This window comes from Chaetodon auriga, chromosome 7, assembly GCF_051107435.1.
Source record: "Chaetodon auriga isolate fChaAug3 chromosome 7, fChaAug3.hap1, whole genome shotgun sequence".
Taxonomy (NCBI): Eukaryota; Metazoa; Chordata; class Actinopteri; order Chaetodontiformes; family Chaetodontidae; genus Chaetodon; species Chaetodon auriga.
In genome coordinates this window covers 8,508,078-8,536,070 of record NC_135080.1, presented here as the reverse complement: position 1 = coordinate 8,536,070, position 27,993 = coordinate 8,508,078, and the positions used below count along the sequence as shown (strand labels likewise).

The window sequence follows — 27,993 nt, the reverse complement described above, 5'->3', positions numbered from 1 at the left end:
TTTAGGACAGAGCAGGGACAGTTTTCTCAATGTCCAGTCTTTATGCTGAACTAAGATACAGCTGCCTCCTGCCTTTAAAACAGACATCGAGCAAGAACAGACCTGTTTTCCCAAAATGTCAAACTAATACTTTAAGAAACTGCAACCAGTGATGTTTAGTATTTGCATGATAAATCACATACACTGCTGAAAATAGTCAGAGATTAATCTTCTATCAATTGATTAATCTAATAACGTCTTGATTAAAACCTCACTGCAGGTTCAGGCTGTTGCAGGGACCCAGGGGGATCCTAATAAGGGTCCCTGTGGCCACCAAGCTAAAAGAGGACTAGCTGAACTTCACATTATCTCCTTCAGTGGACAAGCACAATAAGATGATATATGAGGATGAAGTGATTTGCACACCAGGTTTCACTCCTCTCACTCTTACCACCCCACCTACACTAGATGGTTATGTAATTCCGTACCAAGCATTACCTAACACCGCACAACTTGCCAGATGGGGCTCCTCGGGCTGCTGCATATTATCAAACAGGGGCTCCATGCATACTCTCACGCCTACCTCATATTCGGGTCCATGACATTGGAAAGGTCTGGGAACCCCTGGGGCGAAGATATATTCGAGGCGCGGGCACGAGATCAGTAGTGCGCGCTCCCGGTGGCGAGCGCAGACTCTCGGCAGTCAGTCAGTCAGACAGTCGCCTCTCTCCGGGAGGACTCCCACACTGCCTCAGCGATGTCGCACCCCAGCTCAGTTTTTACCCCAAACGCATCTACCTCAGACGGTCAGCTGTAGCCCGTTGCGCGCGTCCCGGATCGGCGTTTGTGCAGTGCGATGCTGGCAACATGTTTCCTCGTCGAGAAGCTCAGCGCGGTGCAGCATAGAGGAGGCGGCAGAGTGGAGCAGCGTGCACGGTTACAGGTAGGCTGCTCGAGCGCGGATCGCCACCAACTACCAGCTACCATAGCCTGCAGACATCACTGTCATCTTAACACCTGATCTTTTCCTTTTTCAGTCGATCAGCCAATCAACACTGGAGTTGACAAATGACCGTGTGTGTGTTTGTGTGTGTGTGTGCGTGCGTGCGTGCGTGCGTGGAGCTGACCGGTGATCTGTCAGGCCCAACAGGTCAGAGTAGACCGGTGGTGAACTTTTCCCAGTGCTTCCCAGTGGAGTTCCCACTCGGACCAGAGGGCTGTGTGCTCTATTGCATCACGGCTTATGAAAACAAATTTGAGTTTATCTGTCGGGAGGATTTTTGGTGCCGTTTTTCCAGGAATCGCGGTAAATCAGTGGGTGGGCACAAAATGAGAAAGCCAGGTGTAATCTGTTGCAATACAGCGCCAACAGCCCCAAAACGATACCTTGGTTCGGTTTTTATTCCATGATTTGATCTTTTCGAGTTGTTGATTGAAGTCTTTGGTCATTTCTAGGCTGCACGTCGTTTATTTATTTATTTATTTATTTGTTTTCTCAATCAATCGATCAGCAGACACATAATGAGCAGCTAATCTTATGCAAATACACCGTTCTGTCTGCCGTTTTATCGACCGAATGACGGTTTATCAAGGTAATAATCGGCAGATCATTCAGTTAAGAAATTAATCATTAAGCAGCCTGTTATGAAGTTCTACCCACATTTTGCCGGACTTGTGTGTGTTGGAAAGAAATAATGAGCAACGTAAATGTTTGGGATTTTATGTTGATTAATCCCATTAATCATTTAGTCATTAGACATTAAAATTAATCATTTTCCAAGCAAAACTACTAAACTTTCTCTAGTTCCAGCATCTAAATTGTGAGCATTTGCCGCTTTTCTGAATGTATTTAGTTTTGGGATTGTTGGCAGGGCAAAAGAAGACATTATCTTGGCATTTTTCACTATATTCTGCTATTTCATTGAACAAATCATTCAAGAAAATCAGGAAGATTGTTACCCAAAAACAAACTATGAAGCATTTACCCACAAAAAACAAAAGTTGTTTGTGTGCTGAGGACAAAATGAAAGGTGCAGTTTAGATATTTTACATGGAGCTCAAGTGATTTGTCAGTTGGGTTTTCCAGACTCAAATTTTTTAAGCAACAATCCTCGAAATCCGCTTGTTCCAGCTTGTCAGTTATGAGATTTTACCGCTTTTCATTATCACATGTGATAATAAATTGAATATCTTTGGGTTTTGGATTGTTTGTCCGATGAAACAAGTGACTTGATGACATTATCTCAGGCTTTACGAATATCAGCCTTCACTGCATTGTGAGTCCTCCACCTACAGTATATGCAGTACTTGTGTGTGTGCTGGAGTGCGTAGGGACAGAGTGATATATAATAAGGAGCATGTTGGGTATTTTATGATGTAATGGAGTCCAATATTACAACACATCCACAGCCTGAAAGATGAGTGCTACACAGTTGAGTCAACACCTTTCATATAGCTGAACATGAGCTTTACAAAGGTAGTAATTGTTGCAGGCAAGCTGTAATGGACTGAGCAGGTAACTGTGATCTTGTATGACTGTGTGGGAGTTTCTGTGACACCCAATATCGTGTTAGTGAGCCAATAGCATAGTGGTACAGCGGTATCCTCCAGATTCATGTTTGTCCCACTCAGTAAAATGTCCTCTTGTTCTTTATTTTAACTGTCATTTGTCTGTTTTAGAGGAAGTAAATTTGTGCTAAAAACAGAAAGGCCTGTTCTTCGCTGTAAGGCTTAGCTGACAGACCGGCTTGTTGATTAAATATTTGGGTCTTTGTTGTCTACAACTTAATCGCCCTGCTGTTCATCCCGCTCTCTGTCCTTCATCTGGGATCACTGTGACTCTGAAGGTTGCAGGACAAAGACAGAGCTGTGACACCGACTCAGTGTGAGATGAAATAAAGTTAATCTCACTCTGGTAGATTTCAAGAAGATTAGGGGATCATATGATCTCCTCCTCCTCCCCCTGCTCCTCCTCCTCCTCCCCCGACAAGTGAAATGAGTGACAAAGCTCCAGTGAAGTTGATTAAAAAAAAATGTTCTGCATTGTGGAGAGAGCAGCAGCATGTGGGGGGCGGGGGTCTGAATCCTGCAAGGTGGAGGAGCAACAATGTCACTGAATCAGGCAGATTGACTGATGATGATGATGATGTTGTGGCAGTGCTTGCAGTCAGAGGGTTCTCTGAGGCTTCGTTTCCCTCATCCTCATCCTCATGCTACCTCATCCTCAGTCTGGAGGAGCATCAAGTCACGGTGGACGGGAGCGAGGTTACCATGGTAACGGCAGGCCTCTCTCCACTGCGTCTCTGGCTGGCGTCGAGTGCATGCCAGGGCTCTGAATGAGAGCATGAAACCAAGCTGCCCCCTCATTAACAACACGGTCCTGTCACATCATCTGAGGCAGATGCATCAAAATCAAGACATGTTAAAGGTGCAATTTAAGATGGGATCATTATTCTTTTCTATTGATAACTGATCACGTTTCAGTGTGACTGAAAGAGATCGCTCATACTGAGAATTATCGGTCGATTCTGCAGTTCCCATTAGCTCTGCTGGACTTTGTAGCTCATTGTTTCGGGTCTCCAGCCTGCAACTTTCTGTCAGCTCTCATCTGCGTTGTTTTCAGGTGCAGCAGGCAGCTGTCAGCTAAAAGCTCTTATAACTGACTCTGCGCCGGCTTCCCAGTACTAAACAGCAGCCGGACACAGTTAGCAGCTAGCTGGTGAGCAAAGTGGAGCATGAGGTCTTGACTCTTTAGCTGCTGACGAGACAGTTTTTCCCCTCAGGAGTCGGTGAATGATAATGCTGCTCCTGATGGGAGGCTGCAGCGATGACCAAGATTCAAATCACGATATAGGTCGTTTCATAACGGTGCATATCGCCATATAGCACATTTTCTGTAAATTCAATGAATCAAAGGTTTGTATAGGATTGCCACACAGAAAAGCCTCTTTCTTATTACATTTTGAATTACATCCTCTACGAATGAAAGGTTCTTACCCATATTTTCTTATTTTTCTCCATATGTTTATCATAAGTTGTCCCTCTTTTAAGTACAAGCTCCTCCTTGTCTTGGCTGGTCGGAGTCCTCCTGTTCTGCAACACTTCAGTGTCACGTTCACTCTCCTCCATGTTTGTTTCTGTTGCCTTCATGTAGATTTCCTGCCTTTCGTCCGTGCCGTCTGAGTGAATGGAAAGGGTTGTCCAAATGATGAAAAACACTGGCGCAAAGAGTGTGATCATACAGCACAGGCCTAGCTGGATGCGTGATGTTTAAAGCTTGTTTCTGCAGTTGATAAAAGTAATTTTTTGGCATGCTGTTGCACAGAAAGACTGCAAGCCGCCTGCAGGGGTTTAAAATGCTAATGTTAAACACTTCAGGTACAGACATTTCTTCTACTTTAGCTTGCATTGGTTGGAAATTCAAGAAATTCCTAATCTCTCCCTGCATGTTCTCGGGTTTGCAGCACTATTATAAAACAGGACAGCTAACAGGGATGATGACAAACCTTCTTATTACTCACCCCTTCATCAGACTTTACCACAATACCTGCTCTCATTAGCCAGCTAATGTTTCTATTATGAAAATCTAACTTTGCATGTTAATTACATCCCATCTTAAACAACCTGCCAGAGGCCTCGTGATGTTACTGCAATTACTTAATCACCTGTACAACCATATGAGCCACGATAGCATTAGCGTGTGCTGTCAAACCCTGATACACAAACAGGTGAAATGGCACTTTCTCTGCTCCCTCTCCTCAGCCTCGCTTCCTCCTTCCTCTCATATGTGAAGAAGCGTGACTCACTCAGACGCATCTGCTGTGTGTTTTGTAGCTACAAACATGTAGGCAGCCATTCTTTATGTCAGCACACTCGCTGATGACCGATTTCATAAACAGTGTGCAAGATTGTGTAGGCTGCCCTATTTTTCTTGCAAACGCCATGTAGGCCATCGGATACCAGGGCAGCATCCCTCTGTGCTGCTCCAGTCTCCTGACATCAGAACATCTGACAGGGACAGGGCTTCTGTATTGTTGCATTCGGAGCAGTTGTGCTTGACTGATAGAGAAGTAGTGGAAAGATGATTTCTGCGTGATTTACAGCAGCATGTGGGCGGTGTAGATGCCAAGGCTTCTAACAATAACCCAGTGTCAGCGAGTTTGTGGCACCTGGTTTGACATCGTTCTCTTCTTTCTCACCTGTGATGCTGCAGAACGTCGGCGTGTTTCCACGCACACTGTACAGAACAAGATCACCTCCTAAAATCCTAATCTTATCTTTTTTTCTTTTTTAGTCATGACAGCCTTGTCTTTTTATAGCTCAAGCTATTTGGGCCATTTCCAAAATAGTCTTCTTTTCATGTATTGTGGTGCTCGCCATACGAACACTCGCTTGCTCATATGTTGCTCTCTGGTGACTTCTCTTGCAACGTCTTGCGGGCGAAAACAAAAGCTTTAAGCGGCTTTAAAGTACCCAGCTAGCCAGCCTCTTCTGCAATGTGAAGTACAAAATGTTCCCACACTTGAAAAGACTCGCTGTCTGATGTGGTACAATCAGCAAGGTCGGGCATTGTACTGTGCACCAAGCAACATTTTTATTCACAGAACGCATGCAGCTGTGAGGAAACTCTGCCATCCATTAGCACCGCGTAGCCAAAGTACTACGAACAAGGTAAACGTCTTCAAGCCTGTGCAGCACACTTTGTTCTTGTGTTGCTCTACTGTACGTATTTAAGACAACCTGCTAATTGAATTACAAGTACTCCTCGTGTTTCCAATTCTGCATAATTTGGGCGACACACGGGTCGTTCATATGACTTTCCAAACACAGTACGTGGTGTAGCACTTCTCAACAGTAAATTAATTTGCTGCCTGTAATGCACTGGCTCTCCTCTGGCAAGGTTACGGTGTCTATTCGAGGGGAGATACAGCGTGAGATGTGGATAGAGCGGAGCTCGATCTGGCCTGTATTCCTGTCTGCATGCTCGCATACTGCTGAGTCATGAGGTTTTGTGGAAGTCAGTCAACAGCAGCTCGGTGAGGCCACGGGCCAGAGGGGCTGGTGGGAAAGTGCTGCTACAGCAGCGGTCGGGCCTGATGAATCTATTCGTTACTTTGATTAGCAGACCTGCTTAGGAAGGAGGTAAAAGTGCCTCGTGCTAATTAGAGGGACTTTTTGTAAATGCTGTGGCTGGACCTCTGAGCTGAGTTTTTACAGTTTTTTCTTTAGTTTTTATTTTGATTTGTGTTTCATTTTTATTTTCATTTCAGTGTAGTTATTTCAATTAATTTCCAGAGTGGGTTTGCTCATTTTAGTTTAGTTTCTGTTGTTTAAAACTTTTTGAATTATTTTTTTATTGGTTTCAGTATTAGTTTATTTTTTTTCAATTATAATATGGGGACTAGTTCAGAATAGATAGAACAATACAAACACAACACTTTGTGAAGGTCTCAGTAAACATATGCCTCCTCGTCCTTGTTCTGTCAAATTTGACCAAATGGACAAAGACTAAAGCTAAAGGCATTTCCTCTATATTTTTATTTGACTTTCATTAGTTTTGTAAGAACACAGTATTGTTTAAGCTAGTTTTCTCTAAAGTCAAGTTTAATTAGTATTTCTGTTAACTGACATGTTAGCTTTAGTTTGGTTTTAGTCATCTATAGGAAACTTTGCCTCCGAGGTGTTCGGAGAGTCTGTTTTTATGCCCACATGCCTTAAAGTCATTGCTTAACGCCAAGCACCCACATACATCTGCAAGCTGGTTATGGAAATATTGTCGAGGAACATCAAGAAGAGTCCAGTTTCACTTCATCAGGACATTCCTACATTTCTTCAGTTTGTTTACAGTAAATAAGGAGAGGAGTAGTATTAATGGTCTGGTGAAAGAGTGAGAGTGATGGCTCTCAGTATCAGTCTTCTCATGGACTCACTGTGATCAAGGCACATGTAGAAATATAGTCATTAAAATGAAGACGGGCCAATTAGATTTAAGTCAACAAATGCAACATTTGAACAAAGGGGCTGAATCCAAACCATGAGAAACAACCACACACCCAAGGTACAAAAAACACGTCCACACGGGCACAGTACTTCACGTGATGGCGTGCTGCTTTTCATTTTGGCAGTTGGCCCGTTTATGAAGTTGTTTCCTCACAACAAGGAGGTCCTGGGTTCGACCCCGCCAGCTGGAGTCAGCATGTACTCCCTGTGCTTAGATAAGGATAAGCGGATATAGATAGTGGACGGATGGGCACCGTGTGAGCACCTTATAAATTCAACATTTTAAAACTTAAGTTTGGCGAAATTATGAACAGTCAGGGATTAAGGTTACATGATATTTTCCATATTAGTATGATAGTCAATTTCTGCGGGGACACGTGAGGGACATTTTATGGCTTTTGTTGAAAGAAAATGACAGCATCACCTTCCAGCTGGAGTTGGCCGTGGGGTGCTAACTCACTGTGTGTTTGGTGAACAACATTTTAACTTCACTGGTTGATTCATCCTTAAAACACTTCATCCATATCCAAATCTAAGTAAATAGTCCATGTTTGTTCATATAAGAGAAGCAGAGATAACAGTGTGTGTGTGTGTGTGTGTTTAAAGCAAAAATAACATCTCTAAACCTGCGAATGTTATCCAAGGACATGCACTGACGCTGCTATGACAATCTTGACATTTCCTTGAGGAAGATATGAGTGTTTTTGTCTCCGGCTAAAACCTGTCAGGGCTGTGCTACAGCGCAGCTGATATTCTCATGAAAGCATCCCATGGATCCTCAGCCTGACATGCATTATCAGTGAAGTAGCTCCAAGCGCTGTAGCATGATGTCATCGCAGATTACAGTCTGGGCTCTGTGGATGGTAGCCTTGAGAGTCGCGCATGCTGCAGCCTCAAGTGGGTTGACGTCTGGCGGCTTCATTTCATTGGACTCTTCCTCCTGTCCTCTCCTCTCCCCCCCTCCTGCCCACCCACCCACTCTTCCTTTCCCTCCCACTCACGTTTCTCTACAGCGGGCTGTTGCAGTCAGGCAGCATTATGGAGGCTGGATGTGTGGTTGCCGCGGTGATTGAGAATGCTGCCTCAGGACCCCAGGGTGAACCAGGAAGTAGTGACGTCCTTGAGGGGTGAGTTACTCTCTTTTTCTGCGCTTCATGTCAGCTGATAAGAATTGTGTGAGACCATATAGATGTGCACTGAGAGCAGTAATGAGACGCTCCCTGAATGAATGCAGTGTAATGATGAGGCTAAAATGTGACCCTGTTCTCAGAGGGGGAGAAACTGTGCCTGTTTAAAACTCCATCAGCTCCAAAGCTCGCTGCATTTTCTATGAATTTAAATGCTGTGTATGTAATTAGTTCTGTCTCTGTGGATCACATGAATTACACTGTGGATCACATAAATTACACTGTGTGTGTCAGTGCTCTTGCCCTCATGTCCTGATCTCATCACGCTGAATCACTGTGACAGATCCAAGGCCCGTCTCTCTCCTCTCTTTGTTGCTCATAAAAGTTGAGCTGAATGAACCTCACCCTCCACTCCCGAATACATTGAGTCACATTTCAAGCGAAGGTTTTGTGGAGCACTCCCTCGTGGGAGGATTGCCTTTATGGCTGTCTGAATAGACAAGATTTGCTTTCCTGAGCACATACAAAGACACCGTGGCTTTTTGTTGACCCTGCCATAATGTGAGACGCTGTGATTTTTCATCGGCATCAAGAATTTGTTCCCATCTAGATCTGATTGTTGATGATTATTTTTGCATGTTTAATTAATGATAAATGAATAACCACCACAGACCTAGTACATCATGTTTTTTGGGCCATGCTGGTGCAATGTCATGATTTGAGTCCAAGCCACACATTGTGAGTCCATCCTCCTCACTTGCTCCCTCTGGTGTATTTGTAAAAAACTGCAACTCTTATTGGAAAACCCCCCAGACTGCATGGATGTTAACGTCACCTTTCTGGTGCTTTAATTCTCTTGTGTCATGGCCCGTCTGTTTCTGCAGAGATTTGCGACCACACACCGACCTGGACAAAGACGATGCCTTACCTCAAGCCAGCAACAATAATCCTCCAGAAGAGAAACAGCCACAGGAGACATCCACTGCCATGGTACACGCCCACACACTCACACACACACAGACAGCTCGTCACTTACATTAAAACAAACACACACGTCGGCCGTCTTCCATGCAGCTGGTTTTATGAGTGATTCACACCATGATGTCACCATAGCATGATGTCACCGAGGTCACATACAGTCATTACTACAGTAGTCACGGTGCATTTGAGGATGTCTCACCTCCAGGTTGGGAATGAAAGGTGTTACGCTTGATGTCATCACCCCTCCCCTTCAGTTTACTTCTGGTTACTCCAGTTTATATGTAACAGCTCCACCTTTCCATCTTCACCTCCGCAGGGGAACTGTCCTCCAGTTTTTATGATCTAGATCTCTTTGATGAGTGTCAAAACATCTGCAGGTATTCAACTGTACTTTAATTGCAGTTGATTTTGTTTTGGTTTTCATTTTTCGAATGATACATCCTGCACACCCATCACATGTGCACAGACTAATCCACCTGCAAACTGGACAAAACAGACAAAACAGCAAAAGACACAAACATTACCAGTATTAAGAAAATATACTTCATAGACAAACACACAGGCAGACATTCTTAAGAGCAACCTTAATGTTCACAGATTCATTTATGTTCAATGCTGTGACAATATTATCATAGAATAACAGTTTAACATAGCATAGCATAACAGTAGCTTAAGATACTATTAGCATATGATAGATCAATAGATGGATAGAGTGCTTTATTGATCCCCTAATGGAAATTGCAGTGTTGCAACAGCAATTTACGTGTCACAAAGCACACGTAGCTTACACTAAGCTGACATGAGGTAGGAAGAAAAAACACTATTTTATAGATATTATACACATGTGCTTAAAACTACTGCACTAAATACATTAATAAGAAATGAAATACAAATAAAAGACACAAATAGAATAAGAATAGATTTAGAATTAAGATAAGATTGTGCTCTCACACATTGCAAATTAAAGCTGAATGTTTGAGTCCCCGATAAGTCTCCTCTGCTTGCGCAGAGGGGCTCATTGTACAACGTTATTGCAGTGGGTAGGAATGACTTCCTGTTTGTGGGTCCTCATTACAGCGGAGTTGAAGAAGCCTCCAACTGAATACACTGCTGTCTGATTAGTAGGTCATGCAGCGGATATGAAGAGTCGTCCATTATGTTGAGCAGTTTGTGCAACATCCATCTCTCAACAACCAACTCCAGGGGCTCCAGAGCAGCCCCCAGCACAGAGCCAGGCCTCTTTATCAGCTTATTCCCTTTCTTAGTGTCACTCTGATGCTGCTGCCCCAACAGATGGCTGCAAAAAAAAACTGCACTTACAACAACAGATTGGAAAAAGATCTTGCTGCACACATTAAAGGACCTAAGCTTTCTCAAGAAACAGTCTGCTCGGTCCCTTCCTGACAGCCACTATAAAATTACATAGTGTGGCTTAACATAGCCTAGTATAGCATAACAGTAGCATAAAACAGCATAGCATAGCTTAGAATAGCACATTAGCATGGTATAAGCAAAACACAACATAAAAGTAGCATAACATAGCTAAATATAGCAAAGCATAACATCACAGAGGAATAGCATTAGCATAAAATAGCATAACATAGCTTAACACTGCAAAGCACAGCATGACATAACGTAAGCATAACCCTATCATAACATTGTTAGAACATAAAATAAGCATGATAAACCCTTCATTCTTGCACCAGGCTTCTAAGTTTGTGTCCTGTGTCTGTTTGCTGCACAGTCACTGTTTTATGGTGATCAACATGATATTGGTGTGATCACTTATCAGTCCGTCAGCCCATCAATCCTGCTGTGACTGACTGACACGTATGGATGTGTGCTTTCTCCGTTTGGCAGGTGAGGAGTGATGATATCACGGAGCTGCCAGCCGAGCCCCTCCTGCGCTCCTGCGTCAGCACGGCTAGCATGAAGGTCAAGAACATGAAGAAGTAGGTGCTCCTTGTGACAGTGTCGCTGCTATTATAGGCTGTAAAACAGGGCTGTTATCCAGGCCAGCGAAAAGAGGGCCTGTAAAATGATGGGCGCGGCACAGACAGACGAGCCAGCCTGCTGCATCTCTAACCCTATTCCCTCACACAAAGGCCTAATCTCTCTCTCTCCTTTCACGTTTTTGCTGTCTTTTGCCTTGTTCTCTTTCATGGTGTCAGTGTGTTCAATACAGGTGAGGTGTTGTTGTGCTGTGTTTTTTTAAGGCTGACGTTCCCCAGAGGTCACTTCCCCAGGTTGGCAGAGTGTGCCCATTTCCACTATGAGACTGTTGACTTTGGCAACGTTCAGGTGAGGCCTAAAATACTTACACTGTGACTGCAGCAGAGAGTTGTGATGCTTAGTAACTGTCTTTGGCTCAAGTTCAGTGACCCTTTTGATGAATTTCTCCATAAATCCATCAGTCTTGAAATGCAATGTGGCAGTCCAATCAATATCTTTGTTTGTCCTTTGAGGAGAGTCCCGCCCTCATTCTTGCATTTCCTTCTTTTGTCCTGAAATGTCACATTAGAGTTCTTAATGTGTCATTTTATCAAGAGGAGCTGCAAAATATTAATTAGTCCAGAATAATACCCCACCATGCATAAATCATTTCACTGTTCCAGATTTTATTAGTCTCATTGCTGTTAAAGCCATGATCCGATTCCAGCAGTGTGCTAATCCGCTGTATTACAGTATATTAATGTCAGATTCTCTGTTTACAGAGATCATCTGATCTCTGTAAACATGTGATCCCACCTTATTAGTTGGACTTAAGCACATGATGTCAGCCAGTGAGTCTGTGAGGAACAGAAGTTTCCTGGATGGACAGCTGAGTCCATCCATTTTGAAAAGTGGGAACCTGTTTTTCCGCTCTGTGACATTTGGTCCACTTTGGTGCAGACTGAAATACCTCGACAGCTACTGGATAGATTTCCATGATTCGTTTTGTGCAGACGTTCCCACAGGCTCCAGAGGATGATCCCTAATGACTCCAATGATCTCCTGATTTCTCCTTTAGTGCCACCATGAGCCTGACAACTGTGGTTCAGAGTGAAATTTCTCAATAACTGTTTGAAGTTTGACGCAGATATTGTCACAGCAGGGATGAATTCCAGTTTTACTTTTTTCAAATATCTGCAAAACTAGTGACATTCCCATCAGCCTCAGCTGTACTTTATGTTTAGTGCTAATTAGCAACAATGCTGACAGTAGCATTTAGCTCACTGAGCCAATGCAAACTCCTGTAGTACCACTAGCATGACTGTGGACTCTTGGACTGGTTTTAATAAATCTGCAAATTGCAGACATTAGCTGCAAAATCTTTGAATATCATGTGATTATTATGGAAAAATGACCCTCACCATCCAGCAAAATCTTTGGATGTATAGACATTTTGTTAATGTTTAAGAAAGAGTGTATTTGCTGCTGTGATAATACCAAGCAAGTGGCTGTTCCACCTCAGCGCAGTTCAGCTTTCTTGCCAGCAGAGAGCAGCAGTCGTCTCTTCACAACCAGATGCTGCCAATGAAGCTGCACAAAAGAGTGCATGAGCAGTTCACGCCTGCTGTAGGGCTGAATCCCTACATGTAGCGTTAATGGACTACAGTGAAGCAGGCTAGACGGGGCTTAAATCCCAGGATGCACTCGCTCTGTCGGTAAACGTCCTGCTGTGGTTGTCGTGACTGTGATGGCTCCATCAGTAGAGTGGAGGCAAGTGAAGCAGCACAACAGTCTCAGTGACCTTGAAAAGGTCCACAGGGAGAAGAAAAGCCCGAGCTGAGCTGGAAGAGAAATATGAGCCTGGGGAGACACTGACACTGAAAGCTGTACACAAAGTCCGCTCAAAGATGCACAAACATTCAGCCGTATGCATGCAACGTATGTTTGTTATTTTTGATTCATTTCTCGACTTAATCTGAGAGATGAGTCTTTGTTCTTGCTGTATCTCCCATAATGCATTTGCCCGTCTCTGTATTCACAGACAGTGGCGTCAGGAAGCGAGGGTGCTGATCAGGTCTCATGTATCCTAATCGCAGAATAGCACAAGGACAGCAGACTGCCTCTGTCTGCAGCCTGCCCGACTGATTCCTCTCCAGATTAGCTCCAGTCTCGCCTTGAGACCGGAATGAATGAGAATTGTTTTGAAATGAAGAAGGGTCGTCTATCTATCTTGTGCAGCTTTGCCTCTGTATGATGGATGAGCTTGTGCATCTGCGTGTGCCGGTTGAGCCCATTTACTGCCAAACCCCCTTTTGTCACTGCAGAAAGGAGAGTGGTTGAGAGCGAGGGAGAGGGGGAGGGGGAGGGTGATGGAGGCAGGGTACAGGAGAAGGAGGAGGGGGATGAGATGGAAAGGGGCTTGCAGAAAATGGGGTAAGATACACAGTGGGAAGCATCCTCTTTTCATATTTTCTGCTTTGAATAGAAGAGTGAGCGCGTGGTGATCCTAAGTGAATGAGTATTTTGCGTAAGACGGCAGGGGACGGCACGCAGGCGAGCAAGGAGCAGCATTTAAACTCTGCTGCCTTCAGCCAAGATTTGGCTTGTTGGAGGAGTTTACTGAGGTCCAGGATTGCGGCTGCACACAAAGAAAGAGCTGCTTCCTCCAGCTGCGGATGGATATCTGAGTCGCTGTAGTGGCAGGTAACCTGGACATGTGGATTATTGTGTATCAGTTGGAGCTTCTGGTGCCATGTTTGCCAGGAAATAACCAAAATGCAGGCATTTCTGTGCAAGTCTGAGCTGCGTTTGCATGTGTTATTTTCAAGAGAGTAGCATGAGCATCATAGAGGAAGTGATGCTCAAGCATGTCTTCAGTGAAAACTTTCAGATTTCTGCTGCTTTGATTCATAATTTAAATTTTGCATCATGTTTCTTTTGTGTTTCATCACAAAAGAGTTGTGGTTTTTATTCTCTGTATGATCCTACTTCCCATCATGCCTTTAGCCTCCTGCCCCCCCCCCATTTGTACTTAATTCAGATGCTTAGTTCGGGCTATTATTTCAAACAAATCCCTGCAGTGAATAAGAACTCTTCCATCATGACTTATTCAAGAACAAATTTCTCAATCGCCGTTCCTTGTCAGCCCGCTTTGCTGTCTTACTGTTGAGGAGTAACTAGGTCGCTGCCTGTTGTGTAACAGTGTATCTGGATGAGTTGCTAACAGTTATAAATAACCAGAACTTCCCTAGGCTTCCAGGCCTTTGAAGTCTCTTCTACAGTAATGGCTGTCAATGTATTCCCAAACTCCTGCGAGGCTTTGATCTTCTTAGTTTTGGGCCATATAGAATGCTGCTGAGGAGGAGTTAGAAGGAGAGATCTGTGCTGCGCCACCTTCAAGCGCAGATATCAACTTATGTATTATACATTTCATACTGCAGGATTTATGGTGGAGTGAGAATGTGAATCACGTCTATGGCAGAGGAAGGATACTGTACCTGCCTCCCAGATAAACTTCTTCATAGTCAGTGAACATATTCGTTAGTCCTTTGAAAAAACTCACGTTGTTACTCGAGAGTTGAAGGTTTCTACGCTCAAACCCTCCACTTGATGGTCTAAAAGTGGTTTTACTATTTAATGGAAAAATAGACCTGGACATGATGTTCTTCTTGTACACCAGGTCACATACAGTGAGCTTGTTGTATTACATGCATGCATTATTTAACATGTGGGCCCTCTCAATTTTAGCTCTTCTGTTTCTCTTTTTCTGGGTCTTTTCCCTCATAGTTGGCGTTCGCAGAGGGGCAGAGCGAAGGGCCGAAGGCTGGTCTGGACTCCAAAGAGCTGGTCTTTCTGGTCCAGATCACTTGCCAGGTAACATCACTGGTTCTGTTCAGGAAATAGACTGCAATTTTTTCCTCACGCTTACTTTTTTTTTCTTTTTCTCTTTGTCAGGGCCGAAACTGGCTGGTAAAGAGGTCCTACGAAGACTTCCGGGTGCTCGACAAACACCTACATTTGTGTATCTATGACCGCCGTTACTCGCAGCTCACCGAGCTGCCAAGATATGACACATTAAAGGACACTGCTGAGGTACCAGAGAGCCATCATCTCATCTGTGAAGCTTCATTAACACCCAGGATTCATCTGTTGCATGTTAGTCGTCAGACTTTACTCAACCTTGGCAATCTTGTGTCTCCATTCAGACAGTAACCAAGATGTTGGCCACCTACTTGTCTCGCTTCTCCGCCATTGCTGACAACAAGATCAACTGCGGTCCAGTACTAACATGGATGGAGGTATCTTCTTATCAGCTGTTTCTTCTTTCATATCTAATCTTCACTATTGATATTAAAGGAACGGTCTGGACGACTCGTATCTAGCACATGTAGAAAAAAGGCTTTGTGCTTTAGGAATAACTGTTTTTAAAGCTGTTTCTGGATGAATAACTGCTGGGCATCTTCACAGTGGTGCCAGGTTTGTGCACAGCACTGAGGCATGTGCAGTGCCACTCTGCAGCTGGAGATGCTGTGTGTGTGCTAACGCTCTGAGTTATGAAAATTAAATGTTGAGGGCTTTTGGCTTTTATTTTTCACTTTAAAAAAAAGGAGGAGGAGGCTTAAACACACGTTTGTGTCTCCTCTTTTTCTTAATCCAAAATCCATCACAAGGTAATTACATTTAATTACATATATATAAATATATCTATGCGTGTGTGTGCGTATGTGTGTATATACACACACATATATATTACAATTAATATGATTGGGTAGACAAGCTTACAGTCAATACCAGGAGAAATACTAATTAAACCACGCTGCAGTAGCATATTTCATTGCTGCTCATGTGAAAGTACTTATTAGTGTGCATTGTTTGTGTCCCTGTATCACTTTAAATGACCAGAATGCATCTGTCTGCTTCCAGTCTCTCTGTCAGGGTGTCGCTGATGCCGCTCTATTCTTTTCCAGATTGACAACAAGGGGAACCACCTGCTGGTGTCTGAGGAGGCATCAATCAACGTCCCTGCGATCGCTGCTGCCCACGTCACCAAGCGGTACACAGCCCAGGCCGCGGACGAGCTGACCTTTGAGGTAACCTCTATGACAAGGGAAACATATTTCTGATCCCATCAAAATGCTTCCTAAATGTGCTCAGCTGTGCTCAGTCTGCGTTCTCATCACCACCCTCTATGTGATCCAGGTGGGGGACATCGTGTCAGTCATTGACATGCCTCCTAAAGAGGACACAGGCTGGTGGAGAGGGAAGCATGGCTTTCAGGTGAGTCGTCTGCTGTGCCTCATTCACGTCGTGGTCGTATCAGATAGACCTCAGTGTTTGTTATGTTTCATAGAGAACAATGAACAGCGTGTCTCCTCCTGCAGTGATAATAAAGAAGTGATTAAAGTTATGTGACACATTTTAGTTCTGAGAAAGATTCACATCAGATCATGTAGATTTGAGTGGAACGCTCAAAAGTGGGCAAATAGATTGCAATGTGGAGCTGGAGGGAGATTCAGAGCTGAGGAGGACTGTTGGCCTCCCTTGGCCTGTGTTGTTGGAGGATGAGGAGGAGGATGGAGGAGGCTGAAATGGAAGAATTAGACCTCAACCACATTCTTTGGAAGTTTTTGCCAGCTAAAGTCAAAACATGTTCCTCCTACTAAGATATGGAGCTTGGTGTGATGGGTGGAGTTAGCTAGCGCCCCAAAATCACATTTGATTATCTGAAAAAAAAAAAAAAGCTAAAGCTAAGACGAAGGAAGATGCATTTTTAATTTAACTGTTTTTAAAAGGTTCATCGTACAAATTTCATTGCTCGGTTTCATATGTGCTCGTTGAACATGAATCACAAGAGCAAGAAGCAGCGAGTTTGTCGTCACAGTTGAGTGACACCCTAAGACGCTTTGCACAATGATTCAAAACAGCTATTTTGAGCCTGAGGCAGCTTGTACCCTCATGCTTACTGACCTATTTCTGCACCTTCACCCAGCACCCCCCACCCCCCACACACACACACTGGTCTTTTGAACTTACAAGTGTTATCACCATGTCTGTGTCTCCTCTTCACGCTGCTCATCCTCTTCTGTTGACTCGCAGGTCGGTTTCTTCCCCTGCGACTGTGTCGAGCTGATAAATGACAAGATTCCCCCCAGTGTTCAAAGCTCGGTGCCGAAGCCAGGTACTTTTCAGAGTCCGTCTGTCCCTCTGCTTTTTGATTTATTAAAGACTTGCTCCCGGCATGTGAGTCAGATTGATTTAAAGCGGCTGTTACGTGTGTGTGTGTCATCTTAATCAGTGTGTAAGAAGCATGGGAAGCTGGTGACGTTCCTGCGGACTTTCATGAAGTCTCGACCGCCGCCTCAGAAGCTGCGGCAGCGCGGCATCCTCAGAGAGAGAGTGTTTGGCTGTGACCTGGGAGAGCATCTCCACAACTCAGGACATGAGGGTAAATTATTCCTAAAATGGCTTCTCGTGTTTTTATTTCCTCCCTTATTTTCCATCCTGTAATTCTTACCTGCTGGCAGTTCTCACTGAAATGATTCACTTTTTCAAATTATAAATACCCCAAGCAAGGATTACCCAGTGAATCTGCTGCGTGTATCGTGGATTTGTGATACATAGCGGTGGTGTTTGATGTGAATTGAGTCGGTGGTGTGAATGACTGTTTTATGTTTGCCAGCAGGATGTGCTGCTGCACAGATCCTTGTGGATTTGCCAGAAACTGTGTCTTTATTTCTGTTTTCTCAGACGTGTTGAAATGCCTGTGGTGTGATGGAGGCAAAGCTCATATTTTTTAACCACTGAAGTCATGCCATGCCAGTTTATGCAGATTATTGGATTAAAGGCTACATGGGCACCATGTATTGTTTACTGACACATTGTCTCAGGTTGCATACGTCTGTGCAGGGCTGGAGCTACCTTTGAAGACACTGAGGTCATGTCCTTTGTGTTATTTCTGGAGCTCATGGTCTATAATTAAAGAAGAAAAACCTTGAACAAAAATATTTTATAGGGTGATTCTAGTAGTTTTTAGACTTAACTATTACTAATAACTATTCTACGGTGCACTTGGAGTCCCAAATGATATGTTTTTAACTTGGGTGCACAAGATAATAACTTCACCTAAAATCCTGGTTAAGGTTGTTTCATTGAGCTGTAAATAATGGACTATAATCAGATAAGCCAAGAAAGAGGTTTGAAAAGGTCAAACTAAAGAAAAATAGAGAAAACTCTGAAAATTTGTAATTTTGTGCGGGAGAAATGTTTTTTTAATTCTGTTAATCATTATCCCTCAGACTTATCTTGCAGTGTCTTGCAGGCATCCCACACCCAAAGTTAGGAACTGCTAATATAGACTGAGCTGATAGAGCTGAATCAGTAGAGATGACACACGGGGTGTCACAGTGATCATAGAGCACTACATCTTGTGCTGCAGCCTGTTGAACAGAACCTTGATGCCTCAGCCTTCTCTCGTGACTCTCTGCTGTCTCCTGTAGTCCCGCAGGTTGTTAAGAGCTGCGCCGACTTCATAGAGAAACATGGAGTCGTGGACGGAATCTACAGATTGTCTGGGATCTCCTCCAACATCCAGAAACTAAGGTTCGTTCTCATTTTATTTGTTATATTGATGAGAAATTTAGCCCAAAATAATGTCTTATACAGGATGTTTATTGTTTAACAAGAGCCTGACAAGTGCAAGGCTGAAAATGTGTGTTTGCATGGCAGACGACTTGATGGGGAACTCGACTCTGACAAGTTTCTGTGTAGCATTATGGACTGACCTGATACACCAGTAAGCACTGATTGGGAAGCAGTAATTAGGAATATACAGAAAGCATCAATAAAATAGCGTCAACTGTGGAGCTCACTATCAACATGATGGATGCTGCTCTTCAAGTGTTGCTTCTTGAGCTGCTTCCTCAGAAATCCATCAAATACATTTTGATTCAAGCTGTGCAGCTCTGAATGGCCGTAATGATTTTCTCATCTATTTCACGCTTGCCAGGAGAAATTCAAGAACCAAACCGCCATCAGTAGATAACGTGGAAGGCGCCTAATCTGATGGGGTGTTGGCAGCCAATCAAAAGGGATTTTCTCACATGAAAAACTTGTTGACCATTTCCACATCTCAGTGTTTCAGGGAAATTATAAAAGCTTGTTTCTTGTTGATGAGCTCACAGGTTATGCTTGTTAAGGGTGTCGAAGGACCTTCTTTGCCTGCTCAACCTTACTGTTAATTATATTGTATTTTTTAGTTTAGGGGGGAATTTTGTTCAAGATGGCAAGTAGATGGCAACCATGCTTTATTCGTTTGGCAGTATTAGTGATGTAAGCCAGAGGATTTGAAAAGAAATCTCATCAAAAGTAGCTTATAGTGTTAAAATGTCCTCTTTGTTTTGTCATGCTGACAGATGGGCTGTAGGATGACTCCCACACTGTTCTATATCTTCTTCTCTCTGTCATGTAGGCACGAGTTTGACTCAGAACAGATCCCAGACCTGACCAGAGACGTCTTCAGACAGGATATCCACTCGGTGGGCTCCCTTTGCAAGCTGTACTTCAGGGAGCTGCCCAACCCTCTGCTCACATACCAGCTCTACGACAGATTCTCTGTAAGGACCAGAGTGGTGGAACTGGGGCAGGGATTTAAGCTGGAGACAAATATGGAATGGAAACTGGCATAGCTGTTAAGCATTTTGAAGAGAAAGGGCCGCAGAGGACAAATGTTATGTTCCTCAGTGATAAACAAAGAGCTGGAGAAACAATGTAAAATTTAAGTGCTGCTCAAAATGGGGTCAATGCATTGCACTGAGCTTTCTAGCAACAGCAGGGGATGTACACGCTAAAACCGAATAGCAGATTAAGTGAGTCCAAACACTGGCCGCTGTGAATATAAAAGGGGAAAAAGAGAGCGGTGAAGTTAATGCAACTCCCTCTGCTGTGATTATCAACCCACTCAGTGATGTGACGCTTTATCCTCTGTCTTCACAGGAGGCCGTGTCTGCAGCCACAGATGAGGAGAGGCTTGTCAAAATCCACAATGTCATCCAGCAGCTGCCTCCTCCACACTACAGGTCAGGCTCAAAGCTCAATGTTGCACCCTGGTGGCCTGAAGTGGAACTGATTGATTTTTCAGAAGAGGGAGTTCTGCATCAAAACACCTCAAACTGTCAGTGCTATGATGCCAAATTTGATCGTGTGAAGATGAAAACCTTTCTTTTTACTCACATCTCCACCACATAGAAAATCCTGCCCTCAGATGTGAAACTCTGCTTTAAATAAGTTCCAAAAATGGCAGTCTGATCACTTTTGAGCACTGCATAACATTCCCTGCATCTATGCACAGTGATCCCACTCGTCACTGGATGCACTGAACTCACCAGTTCTGTGACATTTCTCACTCTGCCTGTTGGTGATAGGGAGGATAACATGACCCTGGATTTACCTTCTTTAATGTCTAAAAGGAAAAATTTTGGAATTAGCAGGTGAAATGCATATTAAATATTTACCTTTCTTTATCTGCAGGACTCTGGAGTACCTAATGAGACACCTTTCCCACCTGGCCACCTTCAGCTCCATCACTAACATGCACACCAAAAACCTGGCAATTGTCTGGGCGCCTAACCTCCTCAGGTGACTTTTGAACTGTCATTCTAAATGTATGGCTCCATGCAAACTGTTAAACTGGCACCATTAATGCCAAAATTGCTGTTTCCTTCTAGTGTTTCTGTGACAGTGAACTGGGGCATGCCTCAGTGGTCCTGTGAAATAGGTTGTGCTGTAACTGTGTTTCAGGTCCAGACAGATCGAGTCGGCCTGTTTTAGCGGCACAGCGGCGTTCATGGAGGTGCGCATCCAGTCGGTGGTGGTGGAGTTCATCCTCAACAACACCGAGGCTCTCTTCAGCCCTAAACTCAATGCCATCATACGGGAAAGCACAGGTAGGTCGAAACAGAAGCCAGATGACATGTGGCATCCGTTCTGAAGTTATGTGCATCTCTAACACGTTCAAAACGCCCCGCTTTTAGGTAACAACACCTTATCCAGACCCAAGTCCCTGCTGGTCTGCTCCCCATCTACAAAGTTACTGTCTCTGGAGGAGGCCCAGGCTCGCACTCAGGCACAGCTGGGCTCCCCGGCCACCACCCCCTGCCTCACCCACAGTGACTACATCGAGGTCGGGGAGGGACCCGGAGCTCTGCTCGGCAAGTTCCACACAGTCATCGAGCTCCCGATGGAGAGGTAGTTTTATGGACCGCCTGATCATTTCTCCTTTTCATTTGTTGTATGAATTCTTCTGCCTCATGAGCACCAATGCATGTCATCATTTGGGATTTCAGTCGTTCAGTCGTTGTTTCTGCTCTCTGCTGTGTGAGGCACTTCTGTTGGATGAGTGTTGAAGATGATTTGTTTCTGTGTTGTAGCAGCAAGCGGCCTCCTCCTAAAGCTAAGAAGTCTCCTGTGGGGAACTGGCTCTCCTTTTTCCACCTGGGCAAGTCGCAGTCTGTGTCTAAACGTAAACTGAAGCGACACCCCAGCGAGCCTAACGAGATAAAGAGCATTGCACTGCCAGGTCAGATCACTGCTGCTGTTACACATCCAGAAAACATGAAGCCTCTGTAACCCTCAAAGCTTCTCTCTCCAAACTTTTTTATGAACAATTTCTTCAACTAATCCTGACAGTTCGATGTGTTTAAAAGTTGTTAGTTTAAGAAGTGCTGAGGGTTCACTTTGTTCCGTCAAATAATTTGCACTGACAACACTTGCAGGTGGAAGAGGAGATAGTGGCACATTGCGCTCTACCAAAAGCGAGGAATCTCTCACCTCTTTGCACAATGTGGAAGGTAATTTCATGTTAAAATCGTACATTTTGCTCACTGAATTGGCTCCCAGTCTTTTATGTTGTCTTGATTTTTGAAGACTCGGCCTAAATATGCATGTGTTTATTTCCATCCCAGGGGAACCTCCGAGTTACCACCCCCGCAGACCTCGTTCGACTAGTGGGGCCATTTCTTCTGTCTGTAGAGACGACCCACGCAACACCAGAAGTAAAGATGACCACAGAACCCACCCACTGAATGAGAGTCACAATGGTGCTGAGCGTGTGCGCACTGCAGCGTGTATTTCACCTCCCCACCAGGAGGACGATCTCGATCTCTGTCCGCCCGCTGCAGGCATCTCTAGTTTGGACTTTGACCCCATGTCTTTTCAGTGCAGCCCACCCTCAGCAACGCCTGGGCTGCAGCACAACAAAGATATGAATAAATGGAGGAAGAACGCAGGGTGTTCCAGTGAATCAGAGCCCATCTCGTCTCCTAACAACAACATCAGCTGCTCTCAGTCTCCAGATATTAGCCCAGTTCTTGGCAAAGGTGTGAAGAAGGTTACGTCTAAGCCGCTCTCCCCAAAACTCAGGAAGAAGTCTTTTAAGACACAAGCAGATGTTCAGAATGCATCTGCTTCTCCTCCACCTCCTCCGTCTTCCTCTCCCCCTGTGGAGAAGTGTGAAGCTCCACTGGCAGATGGAAAGGTGCAGAAAGCGCCCTACCAACACTGCAGCCCACTCAGCACAGCGAGCCAAGCGTCAGCCCTGACTGACCTCAGTCAGTCGGCGCAGAACCTGCCTGATTCAGGTCAGTACCACTCCTGTTTAACGTCACACATAACATTTACTATAGCTAGTATCTATTTAAACAATAATGCATTCTGTACTTTCTTATGAAAGCTTTTGTGTCTTGTCCCATCATGTCTTACCATAGCTTTGTTTGTCCTGTCATACTGTAGCGTTGTTTGTCTTATCCCTCCCCAGGAACAGATAGACTTATGAGTTCAGTGTCTGTTCTCCCTCCTCACCCTCCCTTGACGAGTGCTGCCCGCAAGTTGGCTCTGGCTCTGGCTGAATCTGCCCAGAAGGCCAGCAGTGGCTCCCAGAGAAGAAACAACGTCCCATCGCACCCTCTCCAGAGACAGGAGGCTCCTCACGCCCAGGACAGACCGCCCCGGCCCTCTGTTCTCGATCTTACAGCGTACCCCCAGGAGTACTGCGGCCCTCACGCCTCCTCTGTTTCCCAGTGGCAAACATCAGCGCACGGCCCTGTGGAGAGCCAGTGCTGCTCTCATCCTCATTTCCTACCTGCACTCCTGGGCTCGGAGCCGTTGCAGGTCACTGACGGACAGGAAAGTATGTGCAATTTCACACCTAATGTCAGCCCACTCGGGTCAGGGAGCTTGGATGAAGGCAGCGCGGAGAGAAGGGACCACAGAGAGGAAAATGAACGTAGAGATGTTTCACAAGCAGAGCCCACCTATCAGAGCGTTGGGGTTTCAACACCCACCCAACCTGTGTGCTCCACTCAGAGCCCCTCTACCTCTCCTGTATATGTGAACACCGACTCTATCAATGTATTCAATTTCCGTGCTGTTCTGGCAGAGACCTCCATGCCTGCCTCAATCGAGGAGGTCCTTCCACGTCCATTACAGCCCTCCTCGGCCCATCACTACAGCCCAGAGGAGGACAGACCTGTAGGCCTGGTCGAGGATGTCTACAGTAATCAACATCATCATTATCATCATCGGCCGATTCAAACAGGACGAATGCCTGCACCTCACTGCCCTCGGCCCGATGCTCTGCCACATCACCTCGTGGGGCCAAAGAGCATGTACAGACAGTCCTCTGAAAGTCGGTACAGCACTTTAGGGTTAAGGCACCCTTTGTCACCTCAGTACAGACGTTACCATAGAGATGAGCACCTTATCAGTGGCTGCCACAGGCAGCAAAGCCCATGGCGGAGGTCAGAAGATAGAATAGTTGGGCACCCGGCCATCCGGAGGGCTCGCTCCTTCCATGCCCCTCAGATTAGTCACTACGAGCTGGCAGAGACAGAAGTCCTGCCCCCTGACACAATGTTTTATGTCGAGCAAACGTCGAGCCAGGAAGCGCCCTATCAGAGGCTGATTCAGACCGGGATCCACTCCGTTCGGCCGCAGTTTGAGAACACACATGCTGACTATCGCTACAGCCCCTACTCTGATATGAGCCCAGTAGATGGCTCCCACTATTACGTGGAGCCCTGCCGGCAAGGTGGTATCCGACACAGTCAATCTTACACCATGCGTTCCACAAGGGAAAGTGGACAGTCAGATTACTACAACTACTCTCCACGCCGCGTCCCTCCTGTGAACAGGGAGCTTTACATAGAAAGCAGGGACACCGTTGTTTACCAGGCCAGAGATGCAGAAGTTTTTGAAAGAGTCGTATATCAACCAGTCCAGCAGGAGAGTAAATCCAGACGTCAAAATACATGTCCAGCTGTGTCTCCTTATGACAGCCCTGTCTCGCCAACTGACACAGGAAGCAGAGACATTATGCACACAAGAAGCAAGTCAGACCCTGGAAATGCCTGCCTTCTCTCCACCAACAGGACAGAAAATCAAAACGTTGTGGTAGCTACATCCCCAACCTCCGCGAGGTCTCAACAGGCCGACTCCGAGGTCCCCAGGCAGCAGTATGGCCACAGGTCTAGTGCAGAGCCGGGACCGTCCAGGCGCATTCAGATCAAACAGCAGCCACCGCTTCGCAAAGTCCCCTCGCTTCCAGAGAGAGGCTGTCCCAACCTCAAGAACGTCGAGCACAATAACAGAAGCCATACACGAGGTCATGACCAGGATCGATTAATGATGACCAACGCTGTCAACAGCTACTCTGGTATTGTGAAACCCAGCATCCTCAGGAGACCGGGCAGGTCACAGAGCACCAGAGAAAATCGTCACCACTATCATCACCACGCCAAATCCCCCCAGGATCTTGAACATCTGGGATCCTTTTCGACTCAGCCCAACAGAAGGACTCAGAGCACTAAAGTCAGGCCCACACAATATGACCACATGGAGGGGTATTACGCAGCGCCCAAACCTAAACCCACAAGATCCGGTAAAGCTGTGGCAGGATATTTGCCTGGCCAGGGCTGCATGTCTCCCCGCGGGCACAGACTGCTGTCCAAGGCTCTGGGTCACGAGGCTTTTTATCATGCTGCACTGAGATCAGAGGCCGGGGTCTACGAGTGATTCTGACTACTGGTTTTATCTGATTCCAAATCGGGGCCAAAGGAGAACAGCACTTTATCCTCTGCCAGACCAACAGACTGTTGTGTTGAAAGTGTGTTTGTTTTAACCTTCAGGAGCTGCTAAAAAGTGTGAAGTGAAGCTGCTGCTGGGGATCATACTGTCGCCATCGCTGGTAGTTTCAATTTTTGCAATGGCTTTTGAGGGAGCTCAAAGGGAACAAGTGAATCGTATGCAGAAACTGGCTTAAATTTAGAGATTTGAAAGTAACAGTAAGAGAGGCATGTTTGAGAAAATGATGGCTTATATATTTTATTTAACGTCTAAACAACAAGAGATGGAGAGCTAAAGTAACTGGTTTTATTAATATGATTTCAGTATAGGAATGTGTAAAAAATAACATTCATTTTAAGTGTATTATATTTGTATAAATAACACACTGCTAACATGTGGCCAATGTACTGTACATTTTGTTTTTTATTCTAGTCTGCTCAGACTCCAGCAAGCACTTTTGGGGATAACTGTATGAAACACATTGTCTTAACGTGGTGGACATGAAGCCTCTTGATATACAGTATATATTTTTTCTGTAAGAAACAGCTTGCTTTGAATCATCGTTAAATACTAAATTAGCACTTTTGGGGGTTTAAATGGAAGTTAACCTCATGGTTTCTAACGTTTTGCTTTTTTCTTTATCACACGTTGTATAATGCAATCTTAAAATAACAATGATTTCTGTTAAGTTCAAAGCTACCGTGGCGAAATATGCTAGACATACAGTCAATGCAAATTAGCTTATTCAGTTAGGTGAAAAAGTGTATTTTGTATGGCATCGTGGTTTTGTCACAAAAATGAAATTTTCTTTCCTCTTTTAGGGAACTTTTAACAATGTGGTGTTTTACATAAATTATGATGTTGTTTTATTCATTAAAGACGCTATTTCAAATCCAAACATGTAGATGAGGATATTCTGTTTAAGACATGTTAAATGCATTATTTTAGTGAGAGTCTTAAATAAAATAAAGATATATCAGTGATCATAGCTTGTTAGTTTTGTCGTCTGTATATTTTAGAAGAATTTATTGGAGATGTATGTTTTGCAGTCTTTTAAAGGTATCAACCCTCACTCAATGAAAACTCCACCGACTAGTATTGCACCTCAATAAGATCGAAATCTGTGAAGCCAAACCAGAGATTTTTTTTTTATTTGTTTATTTTAAATTCCATTTTGGACCTACAATACCCACAACGCAACACAATGATTGGTCAGAGACTTAGGTGTGTTATGCTAATAGCAGCTAGAGCAGCCTGGAGCTGCTAGCCTCAAGCAGTGATGAGGAGTGGGCTACAGAGGTCTGGTAAGCACTCGTCTTTCTAACTTTACACTCAGGGATGCCGCCAAAATGGGGGTTTCTCTAAAAGATGTTTAGTCATTTCAAAATACCTACCGCTGTTGTTGCAGTATTTGCAAAACACTTTCAGAATCTAAACAATATGGATGAAAAAATATTCCATCTGTTACATGATAAAGACCAACTTTAACCAATTTCCCAAGCTGCGATTCTGTTTCCTACCCAGGTAGTTGACGGGCTGCCATCTTTGATCTGGAACCAGAGGTGCAACTTTTCCTCCTCAAATGGTCTTTTTGGATTCTGGAAAAACCTCCAGAACAGCGGTAAGTGTTTTTATTTGACCTTCTGGCTTAAAACATTGCCGGCTTATTATCTTCTAAAGAAACTGGGTGTCTCTGTGTTTCCTCAGACGTAAGCTAATACATGAGGAGGCTAGTGAACAGAGTCACTCTCCCATCTCAGATTGTTTGATTTTAATATTTCTGGAGGCCTTAAGAGGTCAGATTATCTGGTACACCACTGGAAAAAAAAGTCAGAAAACAAGTAAAATAATTGTGTCATTTGTCATCTTGTGAGCTGACCACCAGGTTGGGAGCTACATTTGTTGGAATGCTTGCAGTCCCATTGAGGCTTTTACTCACCACCAGGTGGCACTATAGCACTGCAGAAATGACAAGTCTCCAGCTGCATTGTGGGGAGATCTTTGATTTGCTTCTAAGATACCTTATATCTGTTCAGAAATATTGCAGAGGGTCCTGACTATTTTATTGCTTGCATTGCTTTTGAAGTTTTAGTGCAGGCTATTATAAGAACTACCTCGATTTGATGTCAAAACATTTATTCAGATCCCTCCAGTTGAGTATAGTAGTGGCCTCAGCTGTAGCTTACATGCTCTGAAAACAAATATGAGGCTATTCCTCACGTAACTTAAGCTTGCTGCTTTAGAAAGCCCATTCAGTCACAGTTTAAAGTGAGTTGAGTGGCTGGAGGATAATCAGAGGGAATCGGCCAAGGTTGTCCAAAGTGCCTTGGGAATTGTTGCTTTGTTAGAAATTATTAAAGTGTTCCCCCTCAGATCAAAACAGCCTCCCATTCACAGCTGACTGAAAGGCTTGGTCTGTGGCAAAGACCATTAAGAGAGCCTGTGGATTCAAAGCAATGTCTCCTGGCAGCTCTGCATTGCTCCTGGAGCAGCGAGCCATTGTTTATTCATCGCCACATTGGCATTCAAAGTGCATCCTCACTGTTCTCTCTCATAACCAACAAGTTGCAATTTTTATGCATGTGAAGGTTGAAGGCAAATTATTTATGGGAGACTGGACCTGAGGAAAGAGAACGGCCTCTTGCAAAATGGTTTACGTTGGGAGCAATCCTTTTCTATAGGCTATTGAATTCGCTGGATCACAGCAAGATATGCATGTATTATTCAGCGTTTCAGAAAAAGAATTGTTGCCCTGCTAGACAGCCATCTGCTTTTTGGACATTGTGATGCATTTCAGACATGCTACCTTTCAGGATCAGGTTAAAGTCTTATTTTTCAGCAGGGGGCAAATGAAATGAGT

General features: G+C 44.5%; 1 protein-coding gene across 2 annotated transcripts; it reads left to right on the top strand.

The window, feature by feature from the left end:
• Positions 1 to 485: 485 nt before the first annotated feature.
• On the top strand, positions 486 to 26,121 carry arhgap32a (Rho GTPase activating protein 32a). 2 transcript variants are annotated; one of them, XM_076735395.1, is made up of 22 exons: positions 486 to 922; positions 7,992 to 8,105; positions 8,990 to 9,095; positions 10,947 to 11,038; positions 11,303 to 11,387; positions 14,805 to 14,891; positions 14,973 to 15,110; positions 15,224 to 15,316; positions 15,986 to 16,108; positions 16,218 to 16,295; positions 17,115 to 17,196; positions 17,314 to 17,463; positions 18,515 to 18,617; positions 19,486 to 19,630; positions 20,010 to 20,092; positions 20,544 to 20,651; positions 20,814 to 20,959; positions 21,047 to 21,260; positions 21,443 to 21,591; positions 21,788 to 21,862; positions 21,977 to 22,651; positions 22,828 to 26,121. In XM_076735395.1, exons 2-22 carry the CDS (start codon positions 8,017 to 8,019, stop codon positions 25,080 to 25,082), a joined length of 5,076 nt encoding a protein of 1,691 aa, XP_076591510.1. In that variant the 5' UTR covers positions 486 to 922; positions 7,992 to 8,016; the 3' UTR covers positions 25,083 to 26,121. The 2 variants fall into 2 exon arrangements, with proteins under 2 accessions (XP_076591510.1, XP_076591509.1); XM_076735394.1 differs by having other exon boundaries at positions 11,258 to 11,387.
• The last annotated feature ends 1,872 nt before the right edge of the window (positions 26,122 to 27,993 follow it).